Here is a 26,112-nt window from a genome sequence, read left to right on the forward strand (position 1 = left end):
ACAGTAAGTGAGAACTTAGCTGAATGATGCACTGTAAAGGTGCAGGTACTCTCTGAGCACTCCCTTGCAACTTAATGTGGTGCTGCAAGTGGGCCCTACCTGTAATTTTCCCGAGTGGAGCAGCAATAGCTTCCACTTTAACAATCCAGGGCAAGGAGAAGCCAACACACATTAACTACATTTTAAGAAGGCTTCAGGCCAGGTATCATTACATCAAACAGTTCTCAGTCCAGTCCACAACAATAAATTCATCAAGCCCAGGTTCAGGGCTCCCAAACTCACAGTACACACCCAAGTCTCAGAATCAGGCCAAGTTTGTCTCCAGGCACCTCAGGGAGCAACTGCCACCCAGTGCAGCCTGCCTGGCTTCTTCACCCTTCTCCCCTCTTTCCCTCTAGCTCTGTTTATATAACTCAGCCTGTAGGCCAAGGCAGGGTCTTGTTATTTATCCCCAGGCTGCAGGCTCCTATCTATCCCTTTAAGGGACATCACCCTTTTCCCATACACTTTCACATGCACCCACTGCCTAATCCTCATATCACAACCATCTCTAGGATCCTAAATCAAGTAACATTTTCCTCCCAAATGTCTTAACCTAGGATACCAAGAATATCTATCTACACAAACAGAAAACAGGCATATGAAATAGCTTCCTTTAAAGCTATACAGAATCAACAACCATGTTAAGAGTTCAAATCACAAGTTACATTGATTAAGCCCAATGGTCTAGTATCAACAATTTGGTGCTGTCTATGAATTATTTTGACACTTATGTATTCAAGGTTAATTACCACAATTTCCAGGAAGAGAGGAAAGTCTCCTTTAACTTTAAACTACATGAAAAGTAACCTCAATAGCAAATGCATGACTATTTTCAACTGGTTTTGGAAGACCTTCTTCCTCTATAGGTTACTAATATGGCCGTTTTACCTGGTAAATTCAGTGTTTTACTTGCATGGAGTTTGGCATACAATTTTAAATCTACGTAATACTATAGTTTATTTTAAAATGGGACAGAGTCCAAAGCTATTAATCTGTAAGAAGACTGCAGGATCAACCACTCTGGACACAAGTCTCACGTACCCACAGGGCAGAGTTGATGCAAGCTTCCCCACACCATTGTGCCAGTATAACTCAATCCTGACCTGGAATGGCCTTTCTAGGTGTGAAAAAGTAATAGTCTTCATAACCATTCAGTCTTTGGCCGCTCTGACCAGACAGTCAACCAAGGTGCCAATTAGTGCAAACTGTGGTAAAGATACCTGAATCTCAGAGGGTAAAGATTCGGTCACCATCACCGATGCCTAATTCAAAATGGTGACACCAAAACAGAAGGCTCCATATATCCCATTACCAATCTGCTGCATACCAAAAGAATTTTTAAAGCAGCCTCTATTATATTCATCAAAGTAGGTTTCAGTGTTCTCATATCTTGCATAAAACCCCTCAAGTCAGTTTAAATAGTGATTTGCTTCTTACCACAAGCTTTTCTCTCCTCTTCCTCTGCACTTTTTAGTATTTGTGTTGCATGTAGCACAGGGGATTCATTTTTCAGAAGACTTTTGACACGGGCAGCCAGTGAATCTACACTGCTACTGTCATCGCTCTCTCGAATGCCATCTCCCTCTTTGCTGCCAGCCACACTAGTTTTAGTTTTAGCCAAGGCATGCTGAAAATCCCCAAGGTCACTGGCGATGCTGCCTAAGGGCTCCATGGCAGAAGGATTCTGCAATTCTAAAACCCTTTCAATGCTTGATTCACTACTTGTATTACTCTTTGTAATAGCCATGAGAGCAGGCAGGTTTTTATCTACTGTTGCACTACTGCAACCCTCTGGTTCTGACCTCCCTATGGATTTTGCTACCCCACACGCTACCATAGCTCCCTGCTGTGTTGGTCTAATCGTCTCTTCCACAATTTCTTCCTTAGTGGGTAAATCAATAGCAAGAGAGCTTTCCCATTTTAAACTGTGCCTGCGGGAATTCAGAGTCTTCATTAGTGAACTATCTTCTTGCATGCTTCTTCTGGTCAAGGACTCATCCCATGATAATATTCTCTGAAGTGCTGGACTGATGTCCTTTACTAATCTGGAATCTTCAGAACCATCCTTTTCAATTGGCACTGACGAAGAGTCGCTGACTTCTTGGAAAGGGGCAACGCAAGGGACAGGGTCAAACTGAGTCAGAGCTATATTTTCTGCCTCTGCTAAAAGCTTCTGGATCTCTTTCAATGTGTTGGATCCAATGAAGGAATCATTTCCTTGATCCTTGTTTAAATCATTAACAGAGGCATCTACATGTGAAGACAGTGGTTCTCCACTGACATCCATTACATCTGCATCTCCAGCCAAAGGACTAGCGGACAACTTCTCTAGGCTGAGGCCAATATCCCTAGACTCAAATTTATCTATCAGCTTTTGAACATGTTTTGAAACAAGTGTGTGACCCTCTTCAACGTCAGAGCCAGCTGGAACTGTATGCAGCATCTGGCTCAGTTCAACAGATTTTGAGACCGCTGAAGATTCTGAGCTGCCTTTGGTGGGGTGTGGGGCAGGTCGCTCCAAGGGATGGTCGGCAATACTGCATTGACTCATTGGTTTGTCTTTGGAAGATCTTGAGAGCTGAGGTGAGAGCTCAGTGGATAATGGAGTATCAGGGCCAGCATCTGAACCCATTGATATAGACATGCTGAGCGTGGAACCACCAGAGTTAAAGCTTATCTGCGTAATGTCAATTGCAGACAGAGAACCTCCTACACAAAAAAAAAAAAAAGATTAATTAAGGGTTATGGGAAACATTCACCTCAGTGTAGAATATCTGCCTTGCTCCAAAGGCCTCTTAAAAAATGATTATTCTAGAAAATATATAAGAACCTATATAAGCAAATATACAAGAATATGGCTTCTATTAAAACTGTTTATGATCACTGTTTACTGAAATAAAGCCTTTTGATCATTTTGTACAAACTGCTAGGATTTATGTACACTCAGGAAACGGTTTCAAATAACTGGACATTTAGGTTCATAATGTTTCTAAATGCTGAGATATTCTAATTTGATGTGTATTCTTTGTACAGCAAAAAGTGAGAGTACTCATCTGATTTGACATCCCAAGGATATGTAGAGAAACACTCATGATACTTTAAAAAATAATAAAGTAAAATAAAAACAGAGTGCCTGATTGATATATGCATGGGAGAGAGTTGCATCCAGCCACCTTGGCTTGGAAAGACAAATCAACTCAATGCAGAACCTCTTGGGAAGATAAGCAGTTGGTCTCCTTCAAGGAGTTGATCTGAAGAGTATTAGTTATAAAGAGATTGCAAGACTGCTCTCCTGAATTGGGTACTAGATCTGGATGCCAGATCAAGGAGGAAATGTTGTATAAAGACTTATACAGTTCTCTAACCAGCAGCAATGTATATTTCAACAAACAATTCACCGTGAAGGCATGCTACAGAAGTTGTCTTAGATCTAGCTGAATGTGCTTTCATTTGCCCCACCTGCTAGCAGGGCTTTAGAGCGGAGCCCGGAGCTGGAACTTGGAGCAGTAGGTTTATGCCCGGAGCTGAGCAATTGAAAAATTTGATTGCTCCAAATCCCGGCCTGCTAGGTCATAGAATCATGTAATTATTAGTCCTGAACAATTTTTGTATTGAGGTAGACTCACTCCTGGCTATATCCCCAATTTTGGGCCTCTGGATTGGTTGTATTTAGATAACTCAGTATGACTGTCTACCTGTACCCTGGTCACATATTGCACTAGAGAAACTTGAGAAAGAGAGAAACAAAGATACACTTTGTGACGTTGCAGTCTATATGGTTTTATAAAAATATGCTAATGAGTGAATATAATATAACTGGAATATGCTTCATGCAAAAGGTCTCTTGTTAGGTATCATTACAAAGCTTATAATCTACTGACGTGATCATGCTATTTGTATAAATGTACCACTTTTGTACCTGAAACTAGAAATATGAAATAACTCTGAGGGCCTATTGTAATTATGCAAAGCGTGGGCCATTAATGGTGGTTTGAAATCTTGATGACTCCCATTAACCAGGACAATTGTCTGCAGATGGCTGTGCTTACCTGTAAGTCTTCTTGTATACGTGTGTGCTGGCAAATGGGCAATGAAGTCTTGCAGTGACACGTAATCATGTTACCTGAACTGGAATCCATCTTTAACCTGGTGTCTTTCCATTGAGAAGGAGGGGGTGGGAACCCAGAGAGGGACAGAGGATTCCCGCCTTATGCAAAAGATACATAAAGGAGTGGAACAGAACAAAGGGGGGGAGGAGCCATCATGAAGAATCCCCTAGCTATCACCTGAGCTGGAACAAGAGCTGTACTAGGGGAAAGAATTGTGCCCAGGCCTGGAAGGGGTCCAGTCTGAGGAAAAAACTTACTGAAGCATCTCTGAGGGTGAGATTATCTGTATTCAGTTTGATTAGACATAGATTTGCGCATTTTATTTTATTTTGCTTGGTGACTTACTTTGTTCTGTCTGTTACTACATGGAACCACTTAAATCCTATTTTCTGTATTTAATAAAATCACTTTTTACTTATTAATTAACTCAGAGTATGTGTTAATAACTGGGGGAGCAAACCACTGTGCATCTCTCTCTATCAGTGTTATAGAGGGCGAACAATTTATGAGTTTACCCTGTATAAGCTTTATACAGGGTAAAATGGATTTATTTGGGTTTAGACCCCATTGGGAGTTGGGCATCTGATTGTTAAAGACAGGAACACTTCTGTTAGCTGCTTTCAGGTAAATCCGCAGCTTTGGGGCAAGTAATTCAGACCCCGGGTCTTTGTTGGAGCAGACGGGAGTGTCTGGCTCAGCAAGACAGGATGCTGGGGTCCCGAGCTGGCAGGGAAAGCAGGGATAGAGGTAGTCTTGGCACATCGGGTGGCAGCTCCCAAGGGGGGTTCTGTGATCCAACCCGTCACACATTTTTCCCATTATGAAAATATCCTTGTAACATTTTTGTGAACAGCTCTTATTTCAAAACTACTGGAGGCAGAAACCTGATAATTGGCATGGAAACACCCCTCACTGAGGAGAAATAACCAAGTGCATGAAGTGTTCTGTTCTCTAAGATTCTTGCAACATGCCTCCACCTTTCCCCATACCTTCAGATAGCTGGACATGCTTTTTTAAGGTGTCAGTTGATTCCTTCAATGTTCTGAGCTCTGATGGGGAAAATTCAACCTCTCTGATTGGTCCTCTGGGTACAAATGGAGTCAGTATAGCTGAAGGTGACTGATCAATTCCAAGATTACGAAGATACGTCTGACACAAAGGGGGGTTATGGAACAAAGAAAGCAATAAATATATATGGTACTGTTATAAAGGAACTCAGATTTTAACTTACCTCAACCACCATCTCCAAAACACACAAAGTTTTCATTTTAAACATCCCCCTGCCCTTGAAAAGTTTGTTTCAACCTATTCTCCAGTGGATGTACCAACAACAAACCCAGACCACTGGATTTATTACATGTCAAGCCATCGCTCCACTTGGTCTTAATTTTAGGCCTCCTTCCCTTGATAGTATTCCTTTAAAATGGTCACTAATTAAAATCTGGAAGGAAAAAATGAGGCTTTGGTTTAATAGCCCTTTCTACCAAAATGAGAACATGGCACAGGGGAACATACCCTTCTCCTGTCCAAAAAATACCTTAAAACTTGGGCTAGGCATCAGGAAAAATTCCTTAACATTTAAGGCCAATTATACCATGGGACAGTCTCCAAAGGAAAATGATGGAAGCCCCATTGCTAGAACTGTTTAAATGTCTTATTGGACAGAGCAGTTGTGAAAGCATTACATGGTACAAGCTGCACTGGCAAGGAAATACTTCCTTTTGTTTTTTTTTAAGCCTGCTGCCTATTAATTTCATTTGGTGACCCCTAGTTCTTGTGTGTTGTGAGGAGTAAGAAACACTTCCTTATTTACTTTCTCCGCACCAGTCATGATTTTATAGACCTCTATCATATCCTCCCTTACTCATCTCTTTTCCAAGCAGAAAAGTCCCAGTCTTATTAATCTCTCCTCTCATGGAAGCTGTTCCATACCCCTCATAATTTTTGTTACATCTGCATGCAGTATTCAAGATGTGGGCGTACCATGGATTTATATAGAGGCAATATGATATTTTCTGTCTTATTATCTATCTCTTTCTTCATGATGTTCTTATGTTCTGTCCCTACTAAACAAGAACAGTTTGAATCTAAAGAGAGCACTTGAGATAACCCCATTTTTACATCGAACCAGCAGCCTGCCTGTTGTGATTGCTGGGAAGTTTCTTCAAGATCATCACTTGGATTTGTTCTTTAGAAAATATAAGAGCTTTTTGAAGAAACTGCATTGGGGTTTTTTTATTAAAACTTTTTGTAAATCTGTTGGCTTGCTATTCACGTTTGTCTAATCCAGTGGTTCCCGAACTTTAACAACCTATGAACCCCTTTCACTAAAATGTCAAGTCTTGCGAACCCCCTCCTAAAAATGAATATGTCTAGGGATTTTCTCCCTTACCTGAGCATAAATTATAAAAGCAGGGTTCTTGGAAATATAATTTTTAATGCCATGCTCATTACACACTATTTATTATTAATTATTATTTATCATTACAGTATTAATTTTATTACATTATGAAAATGGCAAAACTCTTTCAAGATCTCACGTTCGTAGCTTGTATCACTTTGACTAAGCCTGTTATAAGACAAGGCTCCTATGTTTCATCAAGGAGTATCAAACGTGAAACAGCATGAAGGTATTTAAGAAGCCAACTCAAATACAGAGTTCCTCCTACACAAGCATTCGGGTCTTGAGCCATCCAGGCAAACAACACACTTTACAACAAAGCTTAAACTTGTTCTTCATAATAATTTTAAAAACAACACTAGTAGCCTATTTAATTTTTAAAACAGCAGAAAATATCCACTTCCCTTTCCATTTCGTATAAGGAGTCTTGAAGTTTAAATCTCCTCAATGTGATGGATATGCTTGCTTTGATCTGCATAGCTCTTGGAAGTCCCCAGGACTCCGGGCTGCTGGCCCTGTGCTGCCCGAGGTCCCTACGGACAGCTCTGTCCGCCATTAGGGAATTTCCCCCCCCCCCCCCCCCCGAGAACCCCCTGTAACATTTTGCAAACCCCCAAGGGCTCACGAACACCAGTTTGGGAACCACTGGTCTAATCCCTTGTCTGCAGCTCTACACCTTTCCAAGTGGTTTTATCAGATCAGTGACTCTTTCCCTTCTCACACTGAATTCAAATTGAAGAGGAACTGACCAATTTTCTTCCCTATTCAACCTAAAGATTAGAGGAGAAATCTAGTTGCCTTGTCACTCCAGCTCCTACCCCAAATGAAGGGAGAAAAGAAAAAGCAATCATTCTGAATATGCTACTATAACATAGATTCAAGGGACCTCCCCAGATCAGTTAGGAAAATGATTCCTCCCTCTCGCAAAGTCTGCAACACCAGTGAAGACACTTGCCAGGTAAGCAAAGCTTTATCTGATTCCTTCTCATAAGAACGGTTTAAATTTCACCTTATCTGTATTATACATTCTGCACTGGCTGGGGAATGAACTAAATGACTTTTCCATCTCTATTTCTATTATTGTATTATAAACATACATATTAATAGCCAAATGCATGATCAAATCTCCTGAGTCCTGTCAGTGATTTACGAGAAGAGAATGCCTCAAAACTAATATTAAAGGAGAAATGCTAATTCTATTTATAACAGAGATAGTTTGTAGTCTCTGATTCTTACATTTAATGAATTTCACACATCTTTCTTTCAATATTTATCTTCCTAGGCAACTGAGAATAGCCTTATATGCACACAAAAGCTGTTCTAAGATTATTTTCGCGGTGTAAATTTCAAGGAATTTTCAAGGAAAATAAGAGTCAAAGTCTGATTCCAAAGACTAAATTGTTCTTATAGAAATCATTTTGCAAGAGGAAGAGCCACTTGTTCTGAATTAGAAAGTCCATTAACATACATCTGCATTTAATTTTCACTAACACTCATCAGCTATCAGCAAAGGCAAGTGCTAACATGGCTGCCACCTCATCTGGCAGCCATCCTATATCTAGCCACTCTAAAAAGAGAGGGAGGAGAGAATGGATTAGCAAAATAAGATCCCACTGGTTTTTATGTAAGGAACTGTAGGCAGAATGGCTATCATTTTTTTTATGTGTGTTCATTAATCATCATCTGTTTAAGACTTTTACACTGGGGCAAACTTAAAAGGAAAGAATATTTATAGAAGAAGCCATCTGCTTCGCCAGGAATTTTTTGTGTTGCTTTTGCTATTATTGAAGATGTGTGGGTGTGTGAAAAGTTCTCTCTCTTGCAGCCTAGCTTCTCCCCAGAGTCTGTGGTGGAATCAAAACCCGACATTTGGGACATCACAGTCTGCTTACACGGAAGAGACTGGAAGGTCAGAAATGGCTTGCCGATGCACTGCAAACAAAAATTCTACCATCTTGTCCTTTATTTCAAGGCTCTGCTTCACTCAACCCCAACCTAGATCACTGACCTTGTCTCCTTTTGCTTTTATCCTTACCTTCTACATTCAGCCACTGTTCCACTCCTGCCTTCATGCTATCCTAGACGCATGGAACATTCACCCTAAACCCATTGCCCAGGCATTTCCACTGCGTTGAAATACACCCTAAAAGTGTACTACTTCCATATCAACAATGAGTAATTAAAATACTAATTCAAAATTATGGGACAAATTCACTACTGCCATAAACAGATACAACTCCATTTCAATGGTGCCATGGCCATGTTAGTCAGTAATAAATTTTACCCTGACTGCAGAAAGAGTATAAGACAATAGTGTAGGAGAAAGTGAGTTTAGAGGATTTTAGCAGTATATATTTTAAAAAGTTATCTTCAGTGAAGGAGTCCTTTAAAATTACTTGGTTCAGTTACCTTATTTAGAATCTTAATCGTATTAGCTAAAATCTAAGCTGAAGAAGTCTGTAGCTGTGGCACCAAATAGTCTTACCACACATGGGATATTAAAAGCTTCTATAACTACACCAGTCTCTCCATACAATGGGCCCTTTCTTATGATGTTCCAAGCACCTTCAACTCCTATTGCTTTTAACATAAGTTGAGGCCGCTCAGTCATCCTATGATTAAACCTAAAGAGAAGTGGCAAAATTACAAGCAATATCTTACCGGTATTCTTTCTTCAATATTTATCTCTTTTTTATCTGGAGTTTTCAAAGTAGGATCCCAGAAAGGAATGACGTTATCCCCATCTAAACTGGTGAAAAAATCTCTGGCAACTACTGAAGAGGAGCTTGCAGCGGTCAAGTCAACATGGCTACTTGCCTGTGAACTAGCCAGGAGGTTTAAGCTATCTGGAGAAATGTCATTGAAATGATCCATACCAATCTGGCTAGTAGAGAGTTCTGGATCATGTGACTGTCTGGTATTATTTTCAAGACCATTGTGTTTCTCTTGCCCATCACTTGGATAGTATTCCTCCTCCCTGAGAAGTTGAGCAACCCTTTCACTGGAAATGAAGACATTTTGATCTGAATTTTGTCCTATGCTATTATTGTCGTCATCATCTCCACCACCACTGGACCCAGTAGTGACAAGAACAGTTGTAAACTGTGGGGTTGTGGAGTCTCCTAACTGAGCACCACTTTTTCTAATTTCAGGCATTCCAGAAACTCTGCTCTTTTCTTCTGTGGGCTGAACAACTTCATCTGGGTTTGTTGCCTGAACAACATCTATCTGTGAAGCCTCTCTGCTGATTATATGTACTGAGTTGTCAGACTGAGACCTGGTAAGTGGTGAAGCATGTGCTGACGTTTTATCACAGGAATGCAAACTGGTCATTGAGCCTGTCCCTCCCAAGGGTGCAGCTAAACCGCTCTTGAGGTTACCACTGCTGCTGCTCTGCTTTGAGAAAATACGGTTTAAGGAATCAGCAATTGCACTGTAGGCTTTCTTCCTTGGAGAAACTCCACTCAAGCCACATAAAACCAAAGCATCAGGTATCTTCTCCACTGGCTGGTTCACATTCCACGCTCCGACCTTTTCCATGAAATTAAGGGTAGGGAGAGACTGGATTCTTCCAGTACGAGGATACATTGTTCTTAAAGATTCACAACTTTCACTGTTTATTTCTTGTCCACTCTGGGATGCATGATGCTTCTCAGCAGAAGAAACAAGTGTATTTGTAGAGGAGTTCCTAGAAGTTTCTTCATTTAAACAAGTAAGAGAAGCCTGAAGATTTGATTTAATAGGAAGGGGCTTACCAGGTACTTCCTGCTTTTCACTTCTGCTTACAAAGATCCCCGGGGTGGACTGATAGATTGGTTGAGCTAATTGTCCAAAGAATGAACCATCATCTACAGGAAGATTAAATAAAGGTGAAATGCCTGTATTTTTATGTCCCCTTTCTATGGTGAAGTCTGAAAGAGTTAATTCACTTCTGTTAACTCCAGACGGGATTTCCACAACAGTATTCTTCTCACTGCATGTTCCACCAGATTCTACACTAGCTGTGACTGGCTGGTCAGATGCGCTGTCCTTGACACTAGTTTTGGACATAGCAGAGACAGGCTCCTCTTTCTGTTTCCCAGACATTTTAGAAAACAGTTGTTTTTGCTGTTCATCTAGAAGGGCTCCCCGGGGCTCCATGGTAACACCAGAGAACCACAATCTGCCAGAGTCATTCAAATCTGAACTATGTTCCTTGGACAACATGAACATTTCTGAAGGGCTTGCAGAAAACACATCTGGGGCATTGGAATTTTTAAAAGGTTCTCTCCTTGAAACATCAGAAAACATCATGGAGGAGCCAAGCTCAGGAACACACTTTTCTTCTTCCAGCTTCTGATGTGATTCTCTTACAAACACTTCTGACTCCCTGTCAGAAACCTCAACATTTCCTACTCGCTGCATTGTTTCATTTTTCCCTGGGTCCCTAGCTGATATGCTCTTGCATGAAGAGCTTTCTGAAGATGAGAACCCACCATGGCTCGATAATCCTATTTCTTTTTCCAGAAGCTCAAGGAGGAGAGGAGCTGGCACATTGTTGTCTAAAAAGAAGGGATCATTATTTACAAAACCACTAGTAGCTTCCTTTGTAGCAAATACTTCTGGACGCTGTAATGTTTCTGGCTTGTTTAGCAACATTTTTCTACTTGGGTCGGTTACATTTTCATCTCTATTAGGGATGAAAGACTTGTTGTTAATGTCAAGTTTATAATTTTGATCTTCAGCCTTCTCCTTCCTCTCCACAGGTATCTGTCCAGAAAGACACATGGGGTGCTGAGACAAATAGCTGGTGCAGCTGGCATCACAAGGTTCTACAGTGCTGACTGCAAGTGGGTGCTCGGACAGGGTGAAGCAGCCACTGACTGAGTCTGAAGGTATTTCAGTGTCTGCCAGCTGCACAGCTTCACTGATCTGCAAAGGCTTTGAATGCTGCTCAGAAGCATCAGAAACATCAGGAGTTCCTCTGGAAGAGAAAAGAAAATAAAAGAAAAGTAAATGTTTCTCTGGTAACATTTATTTTCAACACCCACATTTTCTGCCTAAAAGAAACAAGCTAAAATGTAGGACTTCTACAGAGAGCAAACAACTAGGATTTAGCAACACATATATCTGAAGGTATTACCCAAATAGATCAAGCAGATTCTTTAAGGATTTAAAGACAGGGTAATTTACATTAAAAAAATGATTACTATATCCCCATAAATAATGGTTTGGAGAGCTAACAAGGCCAGGCATGAAATGAACACCAGCAGTTGCAATAATAAGAGACTTCTGCAGATTTCTTACATTTTTGTCTTCACCCTGAATTATTAGATGCCTTATTTGCTTTTGATAATCATTCTTCTATGAGTTTCACTCCACTGGGCATACAATAGTTATTCAAAATTCATTGGAAGATCAATTCCAGCTGACTCCACAGTCTTAAATCACATGTTATTAACCAGTAGTGAAACAATAACACATGACACTGGGATAAAACTAGGGTGACCAGATGTCCCGATTTTATAGGGACAGTCCTGATTTTTGGGTCTTTTTCTTATATAGGCTCCTATTACCCCCCCACCTCCTGTCCCGATTTTTCACATTTGCTGTCTGGTCACCCTAGATAAAACATACTTTTTTCCTTCCTGATGCCTGGATTCTTGTGTCATGTAACCTAAATATTGACAACATTGCAAGGACACTGCCTCCAACTCAGAGAGCTCGGGGAGCGGGAAGGCTCTCTACCGGAGCGTGTAGGTGCCGATGGGCAAGGCGAAGGGGAGCAAAGGCTTTCCTTTGGAATGCACAGGAGGACGGGGCTCCATCGGCACAGAGGATTCTTCTCTGGCAGGCAAAAACAGTGCCATCAGATGGAGGAGATCTCTGGCAGCTTGTGACGAACTGGGCCTGTTCTTACTGTGGTCTGTGAATGCTGACAGGGGAGTGTGGCTAGGATAGTCTGCATTGGGGGATGGGAGTCTGAGTCTGCCCGAGGGCGAATACCTGAGCGTGCAAAATGAGAACCCAGGAAGGGGTTGGAGGCCAGGTGACACCTTGGCCCGGGAAACTGAACAAAGGCTGTGGGAGGGGTCGCTGAAGGCAGAGTGTTGGAAGCGGGCTGGAGAGATGGCTGGGAGGCAGAGATGGCTCTGACCCCCCAAAGGGGGGTGGGCTGGGATGCCCTGGGACCCCAAGCTGGACCTAACTGAGGGGGGCCCTGTTATCTGTGCCTGCAAGACCTGTCTTGGACTGTATTCCTGTCATCCAAATAAACCTTCTGCTTTACTGGCTGGCTGAGAGTCATGGTGAATCGCAGGAAGCCGGGGGTGCAGGTCCCTGAGTCCCCCAATACTCCGTGACACAGCTTGATAGGCTTCCGGCATGGACGGGAACTGAAGTTGCCGAGTAGGTGCTGGGAATTGAGGTGGGCCGGACTCGACTGCCTCACCCGGGCAGGAGTCGACCTAGAAGGAGACGCCGAGGAGTGGCCCACCTGGGGTTTCACTTCTCGAGGTTTAGCTGGAGCAGAGCAGTCGTCCAGTTTTCTCTTCTTTTGAGGCACCGGCAAATGGGAGCAGTGCCTACTGTCGGACGGGTCCCAAGAGGAGCCATGGCGGTGCCAGGCATCTCTGGTGTCCTTCTTCGGCGTCGAAGACGTAGACGGCACCGGGGCGCTCCGCGTCGAGGATGATGCCAACAGGGTCGGGTCTCTCGAGCCTGGGTCGGATTGGGGGCGCAAGGCTGCCTCCATGAGGATCACCTTCAGGTGCTGTTCCCGTTCTTTAAGTGTTCCTGGGCGGAACTCACGGCAGATCTTACAGTGATCTTTCTGATGGGTCTCCCCCAGGCACCTAAGACACGACGAGTGCAGGTCACTCTTAGGCATGCGCTTGGTGCAAGCCACGCAATTCTTAAAACCAGGGGCCCGCGACATGCCACGGTGCCGGGTCGGAGAGGCGGGGAATAAAACCCCAACAACTATACTGTACTAACCTTTTCATTGGTACTACAAACTAACTGAGAACTATATACACGGAAAAGCGAAGAGAACTTGCTGAGCAAGAGCCAAGGGAAGTTCCAGCCACTGTCACTGGCGGTAAGAAGGAACTGAAGGGGTGGTGGGTTGGCAGGGCTATATATTAGGCGCCATGAGGGCGCCACTCCAGTGGGTGCCCTGGCCAACCCGACAGATACTGCTAAGGGAAAAATCTTCTGGCCAACATGCACGTGCACACACGTGATTGGAATCGACATGAACCACCACTCAAAGAGGAGCTCAAGGATATTTAATCAGCTTTTATCCAATTTCTGTCCTGTCCACCTACTAATGCGATCACTTTAATTCATTATGCCATTAATACAAACTATCTGCAGCAAATTCTACTTAATAGCAACCTGGATACTAACAACTTCTGGTTAATAGCAACATTTTGCCAGGAACTAGTCCTGTCCCATTGATTTTAATGTTAATGGGATTCGGATATTGGCAACAGCATGTGTTTATTAAGAACACTTTGTGGAAGAAAGGCCCCAACTACAGGCAGATTTGCAAGGCTGCACCCAGCGAAAGAAGCGCTGGGATGAGTCTCCCTTGCCTGTAGTCCTGCAAACTTGCCTGCAGCCAGTGCTCAGCACCTCCCGGAGCTTCCTTCTGGTGCTACAGCCCTGCAAACCTGCCTGTGCACAGGACCACACAGGAGGTAAGGAGCTGTGGGCTGCAAGGAGATGCTGTGGGCAGGGCAATGGTGGAAGTGGGGCTGCAGCCCATGTACCAGAGTTGCACAGTATCTCTCCCTGCCCTCTCCAGGAAGCACTGGGTCGTGCTGACTCCCGATCCCTGGAGAGTGCAGGGAGAGGTACCAGGTAGCTCTGTGGCAGGGGCACCATTTAGGGAGGACTATGGGGGTGCTCCTGCCCCCCTCTGAGTTTTGTACAGGGTGTGCTCCCAGGCAGAGCTCTTAACTGTACAGCATTAGTGTGGAATGTGAGTTCTGCAGGGAGGTGCTTCTCCCAGCTTGTGCACCTGGGGCAGGAAGCCAAATAGAGGCAGGGTGATTAATTTAATTACCAGCCCTTTCTCATCTTAAAGATCTGGAAGTCAATAGGAATCCCACTGCAGGGGCTGTGGAGTGTTGCCCCCTCCACCCCCCCCCGCCCAAGTCTGCAGGGGACTCAGAAGAAATATAGCCAAGCCCTCTGAGCCAAGTTTACATTAAGAAAAGAGGGAGATGTGAGGGGCGTAGGTGAAAAGAAGGGGCCAAAACCCAGGGAAGGGCTAGCAGTGGTATAGAGAAGTTCCCACTCTACCTGTGGTACTTATGTGGCCCCATCATTATAGTATCTTGAGAGCCTCACATCACAACCCCTCGGTGAGGTAGAGTAGTGCTGTTATTCCCATTGTACAGACAGGGCACTGAGGCACAGAGACGAAAGGACAGATTTTCAAAGGTATTTAGGCACCTAGTGGGATTTTCAAAAGGGCCTAGCAGGTTAAGTGCTTTGTAAACCCCATAGATGCCTAGCTGCATCTTTGGGTTCCTAAAAATCTTTGAAACTCTGTCCATAAGGCACTGGCCTGAGGTCATACAGGAAGTCCATGGGGGGATTAGAACCCAGGTATCTCAGGACTAACTCCCTATCCACTGGACCAGCCTATCTCTCTGCTGCATGCCGCAAAAAAGAGAACTCTGATAGATGGGAGCGAAACCAAGAAGGACAGTTCTCTGAGACTCCAGCAATTGGTCCCAGGCAATTGGGAAGGATGTCATGGTTGACCATATGAAAAGCAGCACAGCGGACAGGAAGGATGAAGAAAAGAGAGAGAATGAGAGTCAGATGAGAGGAGAGAACTTAACTGACGGGGGGGTGGGGGGGGGAGAGGCAGGGGTTGTAGAGCAATACCTGCTGTGCAATTTTAGATTTTAACTGAAAACTATTTTGTTTTGTCATTTTTTGTTCTAGGGTCAAGAAAAGAAAGGAACGAGAAAGTGTTGTACGAGTATCAGATGTGTTTGTGCCTCAAATTCTTAAGGTTTCAGCTGTATCCAAGCCAATTCCAGAACAAAGAACACAAATTGCATCCACAGTCCATAAAGTCGACGATTATTGTCATGATTTGTATTATTTACTGGGCACCATCTGTGTGCTCAGCACTGTTCAGAATATGCCAGAAAATGTAGTCTCGGAGTCAACGTGTATAGGATGTGTAACTCTGGATAAGATGGCTCAGATATTTAAGTATGAAGTGTATCGTTATTGACCACGTTATCACATGTTCACTGTGATGTTAATATCTCTGAGTGGTGGCACTGATGGCAATTGAAATTTTACTTGATTAAGGACTAGAAGATTTGACCCTCTAACTTTATTTCAAGAGGAAGAGCTGCCCAGAAGACCTGTGCCTATTTATTTTCCTTTCCTGCCTGCAGTGGCCTTGACATACCTCAGAAGTCTCAATTTTTTTCTCAACTTTAAAACATGGAATTTTCTTGGGGTTTGGTTTTAAATATTCTCCTGTGAGAACAGCAACTAAATCACTGTAGTGTTGTGTTTAAGAGCCTTCCGGAAAGTAACTAATCTTTAAACAGAAGTGAAAGCAGTGTTGCCAACTTTCATGATTTTGTTACGTGTTTCATGATCATTACTATTTTCCTTAAAGTCAAGTGGATATGTGGATGATTTCAGCCATCATTTGTAAAGAAAAATGAAGTTTCTAGCCCTCGTGGCTGTGGAGAAGGCTTCAAAATGTGACCCCAGTGCACCCGAAAGGCTCAAAAAGCAGAAGGCAAATAAAAATAACACCAAATCTATTATTTTTACATAATATGATGATTTTAAAGCCGATCTCACGATTTTTGGTGAGCCCGATTCATGATTTTTGAACATTTGGGATTCGCAATAGTGTAAAAGTGACTTGAAAGTGTCACAGTTTCACTCCTGTTTCTAGTCTATTGTTTGTAGTAGGGTTAACACCCCTGGAGCCCCGGGTAGGTGCAATTTAAACTCATGGGGCCTTGCCCTAGTAGAATGTTTCCAAAAGTTGAATGATCTATTCCAAGCTTGGTGAACTGCAAAAAAGTGATAGAAAGTAAGCTAGATTTTTCTACAATTGTTGTATTCAAAAGTTAGTAACAAAGTAAGAATATACATTAAAATTTTAAACGTAACCAATGTCCCTTAAGTGAGTTCACACAAGATGTCAGAACATGTTAGTATTAGAGTCTAATATTTATTTAATTTTCTTTATATTGGAATTAGATACAGCTCTTCTGTGAGATAATTTCTAAGTTGTTATCTGCAAAAAAATGAGAGTTTTCAGGTGCCTAAATAGCTCCTGGAAACATGGTTAAAGTTGCCCCCCACACACACAAAAATCTGAAATGGCACCCCTGCTCCGTGGGGCCCTTAGCACCCCCACTTCCTGTAGAAAGCCCTAACATCTGGGCTGCAGCCTCTTACCCTGCCACTGCCCGGCTAGCAGGCAGGGATGGCACAGCCCAGCACTTCCTTCCCTAGCTGCAACCTCGCAAACCTGCCTTCCACTTATTGGCACTCCCCACATAATGGCATCTTTTTGCTAGCAACAGAGGGGTTGCTAATAAGTAGATTCTACTGTACCTGGAAATTCTTTGAATCACAGGCACACAGAGAACATATAATGCAGAGAATTCAAACAACACACAGTAATTTCAACCCACCTTAGAGGAGCAAAATCCAGCTCAGTTTGCTGAAACAGGGTATCGTCCAAAAACTTCTGACCTTGCGCTGAATATGTCATCAGTAGTGGGAGACAGGGAGAGAAGCGACTATCCTGAATTTCTGTTAAGAGTAAAAATATCATGATGATGTGGTAATAATGCAATAGTCATGGCTTGCTAAGCAACCCCTTACTAATCCAACTGCCCTGCCATCTGGCATAGTTTTCAAGGCTAAAAAATGCCAATTATGGTAAAAAATTACATAAACCAGCAATGCTAGTGACTGAAGTAGGTGAATCAAAAAGAAATAATACACATTTCAAGGAAGTTGGTATGGAAGATCACATTATGATTCTTTATACAGACATGCAGCTATATAGATGATGGAATTTCAGAAATCGGATGTTTAGAATCTTAGAAAGTAGAGCTAGAAAAGTACTCATAACTCACTCAATCTACCTACCCACCCAGCACCCCCAATTGTCGATGCAGCTTCAATACCCGGGTCAAAGGTCCAATCCAGCTAAATGCCACGCCCCCTCAATTCCCAGTGAAAGGGCTCAGCACTTTACCAGATCAGTCCCTATGGAAGACGGATGCTTTGCTTTACTGAGCAACACAGGACAGTCAAGATCCCACTAATCTGCAGAAAAATAGCACCTATGTCTCTGTTTTAGGGCTTAAATTACAAGAAAATACCAAGTTTGACAAACAATAGTTAAACTTATATTGATACAGTCTTCGCTTTGAAAGATTTCAAAATGCTGTACACATTGCACACCAAGGGATCAGATCACTCACCCAAAACTAATATGCACCCGCTTCTGGAGAAACTCTGGCTTGACAGAGCATACCACCACCACAATACATTTTTGGAAAGGAAAGTAAACAATAGCTACTACAACTGCAGGGGGAACTTAGTTAGAGAAGAGTATAATTACTCACATTGGAATTTGGCTAGTGCACTAGCGCTAGCTGAGCTACCACAAGTCTGTCTACCCGGGCTGTGAATCACACCTCCCACCTGCAGTGTAGACATCACCATGAGCAAAGGCAACTCCTTGGACTAACACAATAGTGAGTTTATAAAAAGTAGTACCAAATCACAGATTTTTAGATGGATTTACTAGACTGCTGTTTTCCCTTCCCCTCTCAATCAGAACATTTCTGGCCATAGAGTGCTATCTGGGTTAGTTGTCTCTCTACTTGTATTTAAAGCCAAGTGACCTAATAGATCTTTTCCATCTCTAACTTTTATGATGTTGGGTTTTAGACTTATTTGCATCTTGATCCTTTTGTACAAGAAATGGGATCTCTGAACCTCTGTGTAATAGCATAAAATACTCAGAGACCACAGAATGTGCTAGCATTAACATCTGTTACTGTGCCAAGCACTGTTATATTCTGTAGCAGTAAGTGTTGATTTCTCTGGCACATTTCCTTGTTTTACATGATATGCCAATGGTCAGTTTACCCAGTATGAAAAAACACTTTGCACTTATAATTTATTTTTCATTAATTATCAACAAAAGTAGATATGGATGTTTTATATCACAAACAAAACAGAAATTTTACAAAAGTTACTTATTTATACAGTATACCAGCGGGGCCTTTTACAAGTACACACCCATTTTGATACAGGTAATATCGACCATCTAATATTATGATAGGTGAGCAGACCTCTGGCATTTCCAAAATATTAAATTATAAAAATCCATCGGGGGAGGGGGACATTAAGAATCTGATTGTATCATCAGTCAGGCTGATGCTTGTATCATCAGTCAGGGTGAGAGATTACTGATTCAAATCCTATCTAGTATTTTAGGCTTAGTTTGCAGTTTTGTTTATTTGCTAGATAATCTGCTTTGATCTGTTTGCTATCACTTATAGTCACTTAAAATCTATCTTTCTGTAGTTGTTAAATTTGTTTTATGCTTTATCTTAACCAGTGTATTTTGAGTGAAGTGTCTGAGGAAAATCTCAACTTGGTTAACACAAGCTTGGGGGGGGGAGGCAATAACACAAGCTTGGGGGGAGGGATAGCTCAGTGGTTTGAGCATTAGCCTGCTAAACCCAAGGTTGTGAGTTCAATCCTTGAGGGGGCCACTTAGGAATCTGGGGCAAAATGGGTACTTGGTCCTGCTAGTGAAGGCAGGGGGCTGGACTCAATCACCTTTCAAGGTCCCTTCCAGTTCTAGGAGATAGGATATCTCCATTTATTTATTTATGCTGTGCATATCTTTCTCACAGAGAGGCGAAGGCAAACTATATTAATGAACTTACATTGTCCAGATTCCTGTGCAGTGTAAGACAGTATAATTCTGGGTTTATACTGCAGCAGTGGGTGCAAGCCTGAAGAGCTGGGAAATTGTCTGTCTGTCTTTGAGTGGCTTAGGTAAAGCATTCAGGTAGCTCAGTTGGATGTGTGGCGCCACCTGCTGTCGTGTTGGTTTTTTGCCAGAAGCTGGGGATGGGCGACAGAAGATGGATCACTTGATGATTACCTGATCTGTTCATTCCCTCTGGGGCACCTGGCATTGCCCAGTCGGAAGACAGGATACTTGGCTAGATGGACCTTTGGTCTGACCCAGTATGGCCGTTCTTATGTTCTTATGATCAAAGGGCGTGGTGAGGCTGGCTCAATCTCCAGCAGTGTGAGAAAAGGGCCAGCCCAGCTGGAGGGGTAGAGCCCACAGTGGTTCCCCCAGCTCCCAGACTGCATCCTGGGGGTTACAATCCATCACAATACATTTTAGAATTGATGTAGGGATTTTAATTTTGGGGACGGGGGGGAGTGGAGGCGAGCGTGGCTCCATTATGCAGTGGGGAGATTATTACACGAACTGAGATAATTCCATCGCCACAAAATCATAGACCAAAGGCGGCCCAGAATATGGGTCATTCCCCACATGAGCCACAATAATAATGTGATCACAAAACAATTTCAAAGAATTCATTCTATCTCTGCAGCTGTCTCTACCACAGTACAAGTCACTAAACACCTCAGTCCATGCCTCAGAGTTTACAGTCTAAATAGATTAGACTGGGACATCCACAGGAAAGTTCTGTCCCCTGCCCCCCCCCCCCCCATTCTCTCTCACCCTAATTTTCAGAATAATGTTAGGAAATACCAATTTTTCTACCATGGTTTGCTGTGTGTGAATGTAAGAACTTTTGAGATAGCATTTGGAAGTACAGTGAGTATGTGCTTGGTGCTCTTTGATAGCACAGAATGCCAGGTGCAGAAAGCAGCTTGAAAGAAGGCAAGACAAGTATCTGAGAATGGAGAGGTGATGTGGAATAAATGGCAGTGGGAAACGGCAAAGGGCATGTAATGACAGCAGAGGATCAGTGTGTGGGGAACACCAGAAATGTCCCAAAACATCACGCTGTACATGTCTGTTTCCCTGGCTTTAAAGTTATTGTGACTAATTATTAACTCTACAAGCAGGAATAACCTTTCATTTTCTTTAAAATTGGCCTAACCTTGAGGCATCTCAATTTATTACTATGAGAGGACCAAAAGATCAGCAGTGGAGAAAATGAACTACTCTATCTAAACAGTTGTTTTAAACAGAGGAGTAAACTCTGTCTTGTTCTCCCTACCTCTAAATCCTCAACTTCCCTCTCGCTCTCTCTGCCTCCTGCCTCCTTTCCCCCCCAACACACACACCTTAACGCAATCTGCCATCTCTGAGCTACTAGCCTGCTCCCTGCATGGAGTGACTTTTTGCTCCATGTCAGTTCTTTCCTGGGCTGATTGACCAATGCGTCCCATTTCCCCCCAGGTGTCCAGCCTTCGGGGAATGGTGGCAGTGGTCAGTGACCAGCAGCAAACAACTGAGTGGGTCAGGGAGGCAAGCTGGAGAACAAGTGGCAAAGGAAGGAGAAATTCTCAGCAAAGAGGAAGAGGAGCCAGTTAAATTTACTCTAGTCCGATCTTAGACCCATCTTCCAGCAGCCTGACCCCTTCCTTCCTCAATATAGTGCCCCCTAGAGGCTAACTGGAAACCAAGGAAGCTGGCCGGCTAAACACTCCCCGAATGTTGCACTAAGCCAGTGTTCAAGGCTACAGAACTAATTCCTTACACAAATACAGTCCTATCAGTTTTTAAAAATGTACCTTCCTCTCCCCTCAGCATTTTTTAAGGTTTTCTAATTTTATGCTACCTGAAACATCACATTTTTGATCACTTATTTACATCAGGAACAGAAAGATCATCACTATCATATTCTGGCTGCTTATGATGACTTAAGGGATCATTACACCAAGATGTACCCTAGGCTTTGTGGGCAGAAAAGCAGGTGCATGATGCTCAAAGCAGCAAGTGACGTCAGCGCAACACTCTTTGAGCATCTTGTGTCAAAACAGTAATTCTTCCTGCTGTCACTCTAAAGGTCAAAAGCCTTCTCACAGTTGAATTTACCGAGCAAGCAAACATGGGCATGCTACTTTATCTTACAGTCTACTGACAAATCTGAATGCCAAAATCAAATTGCTGTTCATGGAAGATTAAAGAGAAAGGCAAAAACAAAACAGAACTTTCTTGGGTTTGTCTGTTTGCTCTATATGTAGATCCGGTGATCTCAATACAAATTTCATAATGGAATTTAAAAGGAAGCTGCAAGGCAGAGTTACAGATTCAAAATACTTAAAAAAAAAAAAAAAAAAAAGAGAAAGCCAATGTTGTTAGAACCAATATTTCCCCCTCAATAAAACAATTTTGAAAATTCAAGCGTGTGTTGAGCTACTGCTTAACGTGTACTGTACCACTCTCTACACACTCCGTTTTTCATTCTCTGCTTCCTAAAGTACCTCCAGAGTCCTCAATATCACTTCAAAATTGAGCTCTGTACTCTAGAATTAAGCCAGACCAACTGATACAATGTTAAACAAAACCGTACTTGTTGACAATGAGTGCTAAGTTGTGTTCATCATTGCATTATTTACTTTCGCTTCTCAAGATCATATTCTAACATGATGCATTTTCTCAGTGTAGACAACCTCTCCGTGTAGGCAAGGGCAATCTGAGTTTGCACCATGAGAGCTAATTTTACTGAACTAAGCACTTTTAAATCTTTGGAATATCACAAAAGTGGATTCTTTTAACATCATCCATTCATGATAAATTTCCCTCTACCCCCTAGCACATGGTATATTTTTTTCATTGAATGTACTCCTTTACATCCTTCATAATCACCGCATGATTTCTGATGGGACGCTTCCCCCTAAACAGGTTTAATTCATTAAGTAATTCATTTGAATGGATTCTTCTACCATAGCAGCCTCTTTGATTGCATGCATGCACTGACTGAGCTACTAGCAATAGGATATGCCTTGGTCACTAGAGGGGAGTTCTGCCTGGATCCAGCACCCCAAAACCCCTCCTGCGGCCCAACCCCCTGCCCCGAGCCCCCTCCCACACTCAAACTCCCTCCCTCTTAGTTAACTGGAATTTTTGACTTACTGGCACCCCCTTTCCCCCCCCCCCCTCCACTCCCCTGACATGCTGGATAACAAAGCTTTTACTGTATATCCAAGAGGAATCTGATATAATTGAAAAATACATTCAAATAAAAAAGATTTGAATAAGTCTTACCGTGATAAGGTATTTCTAGCTAAAATTCTTCAGAAATAAATATTATTCAGATGCCTTTTGTAACTGAAAATAAAAATCTTGTGCAACATTAAGTCATTGACCTAGCTGAAGCATGATAAAGACCTATGTTTATACAGCACCTTTCAGCAAAAGTTTCAAAAACACTTTACAAACTATACATGGAGATTATTTTTCCTACCAGTGAAACGTATTACAACACTGCACAACAACTTCAGAGAAAATGAAGAATACTTTATCCACTTCAGAAGAGAAGGATTTTTTACATAGGCGATTATCTACACTTATCACTTAGTGGTTTACGTTATCAAAACACTATACAAACTGGACTACTTCATCTTCTACCTTGCTAAGTATTACTCCCTCTTTGCAAGTGGAGACAGTGAGGCAAAGAGGTTAAGTGACTTGCCCAAGGTCACAGCGCAAGCCACTTGCAGAAGCAGGATTACAACTCATACGTTTTTAACGCCTGCAGGAACCATTATATCATCTAGTCAGGAACCCCCAACTCTGAGTTCACTCAACTATACTATCCTTGCCTTTCTAATTATAGTTACCAAGACTGGAACTTTGTTCAAACACTAAAGATAACAGGTTCTCTGGCTAAAAGTAAGATACAAGTGGTCAGGTTCTTCATTCCAAAGATGGACCTTGACAACAAAGCTACATAGGACTTATTTCGAAAAACCATTGATCAGAACTGTAATAAATTAAATCCATGCTAAGGATTGTGAATGCTCAGGAAGCAACTAAGCTTATTTTGTTAAATGATTATTCAATATACCCAATAGCGGAGTGTGTGCCATGTCGCCTGTATGCCGCCTTCCAAGCCCTTCTGTCAGAGTCAACAAGCCTTCCTCCAGAGTAGGTAACTCTGTCAAGTCATTTCCACCATCAGTCAGGCCCAGCCTCCTCCCTGATGTTGCTGCTAGATGGCTGACATCCATTTCTGCTGGAAGCTGATACCATGACTCCATTCCCTAAAACAATTTGGAAGAAAAATTCTTTAATTTTTAATTAGTCTTACTTTTGTTTCCAAAATCAAAAGTTTAATAATAAGCTATTTGTATTATTGTAAGCAGAGTCAGAATGAGCTCTACCCTAACATCTGGAGGTGAGCTGTGGAAAAGGACCTCAGGGGCCGATCTCATTTGCCTGGGCACACCCACCCTGCCTAGCATGATGGGACTGCTTGCCCAAATGTTCACTTTGGCTGCTGTGGGATCCCCAGTCTCTTTGTTATCGGGGCAGGAGTAATAAAGTGTTGTTATCCTAGTTATGTGAATCAAGGACAGTAGAACTGTACTTGGCATTTTATGACGGAGGGACTCGCCCTCAACTAAGTAGCACTCGCTAGGCAAGCGACATGGGTTCCAAATCCCAGTGAATTGAGAGAGGCTGGGGATCCTACAGCAGCCAAAGTGACCATTTGGGCAAGCAGGCCCATCCTGCTAGGCAGGGTGTGTGTGCCCAGGCAAACAAGATCAGCCTCTGAAGTCCTTTTCCACAGCTCACCACCAGATGTCAGGGTAGAGCTCATTCTGACTCTGCTTACATTATTATTGCATTAAAATGTATTTTATAGTATAAACAGACAGTTCTTCTATAATATATTCCTATCTACTCAGGTATAAATAAAGGCCCCAACCAAAGTAAGACCGTTAAATCCAAATATGGTAAGCAGAAGCATGCAATATCACTGGTGCATTAAACACAGACTTCACTTGGATATAAACTTTGAATGTGACTCAACAGCATTACACAAATATGACCCTTGTACCAGTCAATGCTGGTCAATTCCCTTGCAGGATGATTCTTTAATAGAAGGAAATCCCTTTTGGGATGTCACATTTTCAAAAGGATCTCCCAACCGCACAATCAAGGATTACAAGGTGAATGTCCTACCCTTCAAATGTGGGTAAGAGAAGGCACCAGAAGTCTTTGACAAAAGGTCACCAACAATGTATATTCATAATTATTAAGCCTTTGACAAAAAGTCACCAACAATGTACATTCATAATTACTAAAGCGTGCAATGAGCATTGTACTTGGTAGAAGACAGACCTCCCATAGGGCTAAGACAGAAGGCAACATGAATTGCAGAGGAGGGAAAGGGGTTAAGAAAGGCCTTCAACTAATGTTCCCTCAAATTTTTTACATTCATGTGTGGAACGAATTTTGTTATGTGCACCAATAAGGAGTTGATGTGTGGCAAGAGTGGGGTCGAGAGGTTCGGAGTGTGGGAGGGGGCTCAGGGCCGGGGCTCTGGGGTGCAAGAAGGGGCTCAGAGCTAGGGCAGAGGATTGTTGTGTGAGCGGGGTGAGGACTCTTGCTTGGGGTGTGGGCCCTGGGGTAGGGTTGGGGATGAGGGGTTTGGGGTGCAGGAGGGGACTCAGAGCTGGGGCAGAGGGTTGGGACGGGGAGGGTAAGGGCTCCAGATGGGGCTGAGGGGCTCTGGAGCGGGGCCAGAGATGAGGGGTTTGGGGTGCAGGCTTCCCTGGGGCTGCAGCAGGGAGAGAGGACTCCTCCCAGCCATCTCTCGCTGCAGCAGCCCAGGGCCAGGGGAAGAGGCGCCTCTCCCCGGCCGCAGCAGCTTTGGGGCTGGGGCCGAGGGAAGAGGCACCTCTCTCCGCCTGCATGTCCCTTGATAGCCTGCTGCTCGGCCACGCAGCTTACAGGGAATTTAGCCTTCAATCCCTTACTGCTGGGTCCACTGTTTAAGAAAAGGCGTGGGAGGTAAGTGGGGGAAGCAAAATATTGAGTGTGCACAGGGAACCTGAGGATACAAGGGAGAGAGGAATAAGAAGTTTTCTTAAAGTTTTCCATCTGGATAAAAGCCTCCAATCCTCTCCAATGTCCAACATCTCCATATTCCACTAAGGTACAACTCTCTCCACCAACATACCTCCTACAGATTTGCAAACATTTAGAGGACAGCACCCTGCCTTGATGGGCCACATATTACCTGACCGTAAAGGTCCCTCCAGCAAATCTTGTATGCCAACCCAATTTAAACAACATTGGCACTTTTTATTTTAAGAATTCTGGGAATTTTGTAAACCAAAAAACTTTTGCCAAAAAAAATTAAAAGGTTGAAAATGTGTTTCAAAAGGAGCCCAGCTAACTCTTCCCTCAAAATACATTTTCTACACAAAAATACTTTTAAAAAAAGTTACAAAATCTGCAAATGAACAGTTGAAGTATCCAGTCATTTCCCCCATTACCACAAGTCTCTCATCACTCAATATCACCCACCCAAGCTG

General features: G+C 42.8%; 1 protein-coding gene across 8 annotated transcripts in view; it reads right to left on the minus strand.

Annotated features, from left to right (window-relative positions):
• ALMS1 (ALMS1 centrosome and basal body associated protein) overlaps nt 1–26,112 on the minus strand; it is a 131,371-nt gene that overhangs the window by 70,827 nt on the left and 34,432 nt on the right. For 6 of the 8 annotated variants that reach the window (XM_065597293.1, XM_065597292.1, XM_065597290.1 and 3 more), the window contains exons 3-7: nt 23,634–23,829; nt 17,232–17,352; nt 9,214–11,515; nt 5,141–5,300; nt 1,480–2,751 (exon numbers count right to left, since the gene is read on the minus strand). In XM_065597293.1, the coding sequence (XP_065453365.1) occupies nt 1,480–2,751; nt 5,141–5,300; nt 9,214–11,515; nt 17,232–17,352; nt 23,634–23,829 (4,051 nt within the window). Of the gene's footprint in view, nt 1–1,479; nt 2,752–5,140; nt 5,301–9,213; nt 11,516–17,231; nt 17,353–23,633; nt 23,830–26,112 lie in introns of those variants that run through there. The other 2 variants (XM_042855625.2, XM_065597295.1) reach the window with 2 other exon arrangements.

The sequence above is a fragment of the Chrysemys picta genome, chromosome 5, assembly GCF_011386835.1.
Source record: "Chrysemys picta bellii isolate R12L10 chromosome 5, ASM1138683v2, whole genome shotgun sequence".
In the NCBI taxonomy this organism is placed as follows: domain Eukaryota; kingdom Metazoa; phylum Chordata; order Testudines; family Emydidae; genus Chrysemys; species Chrysemys picta.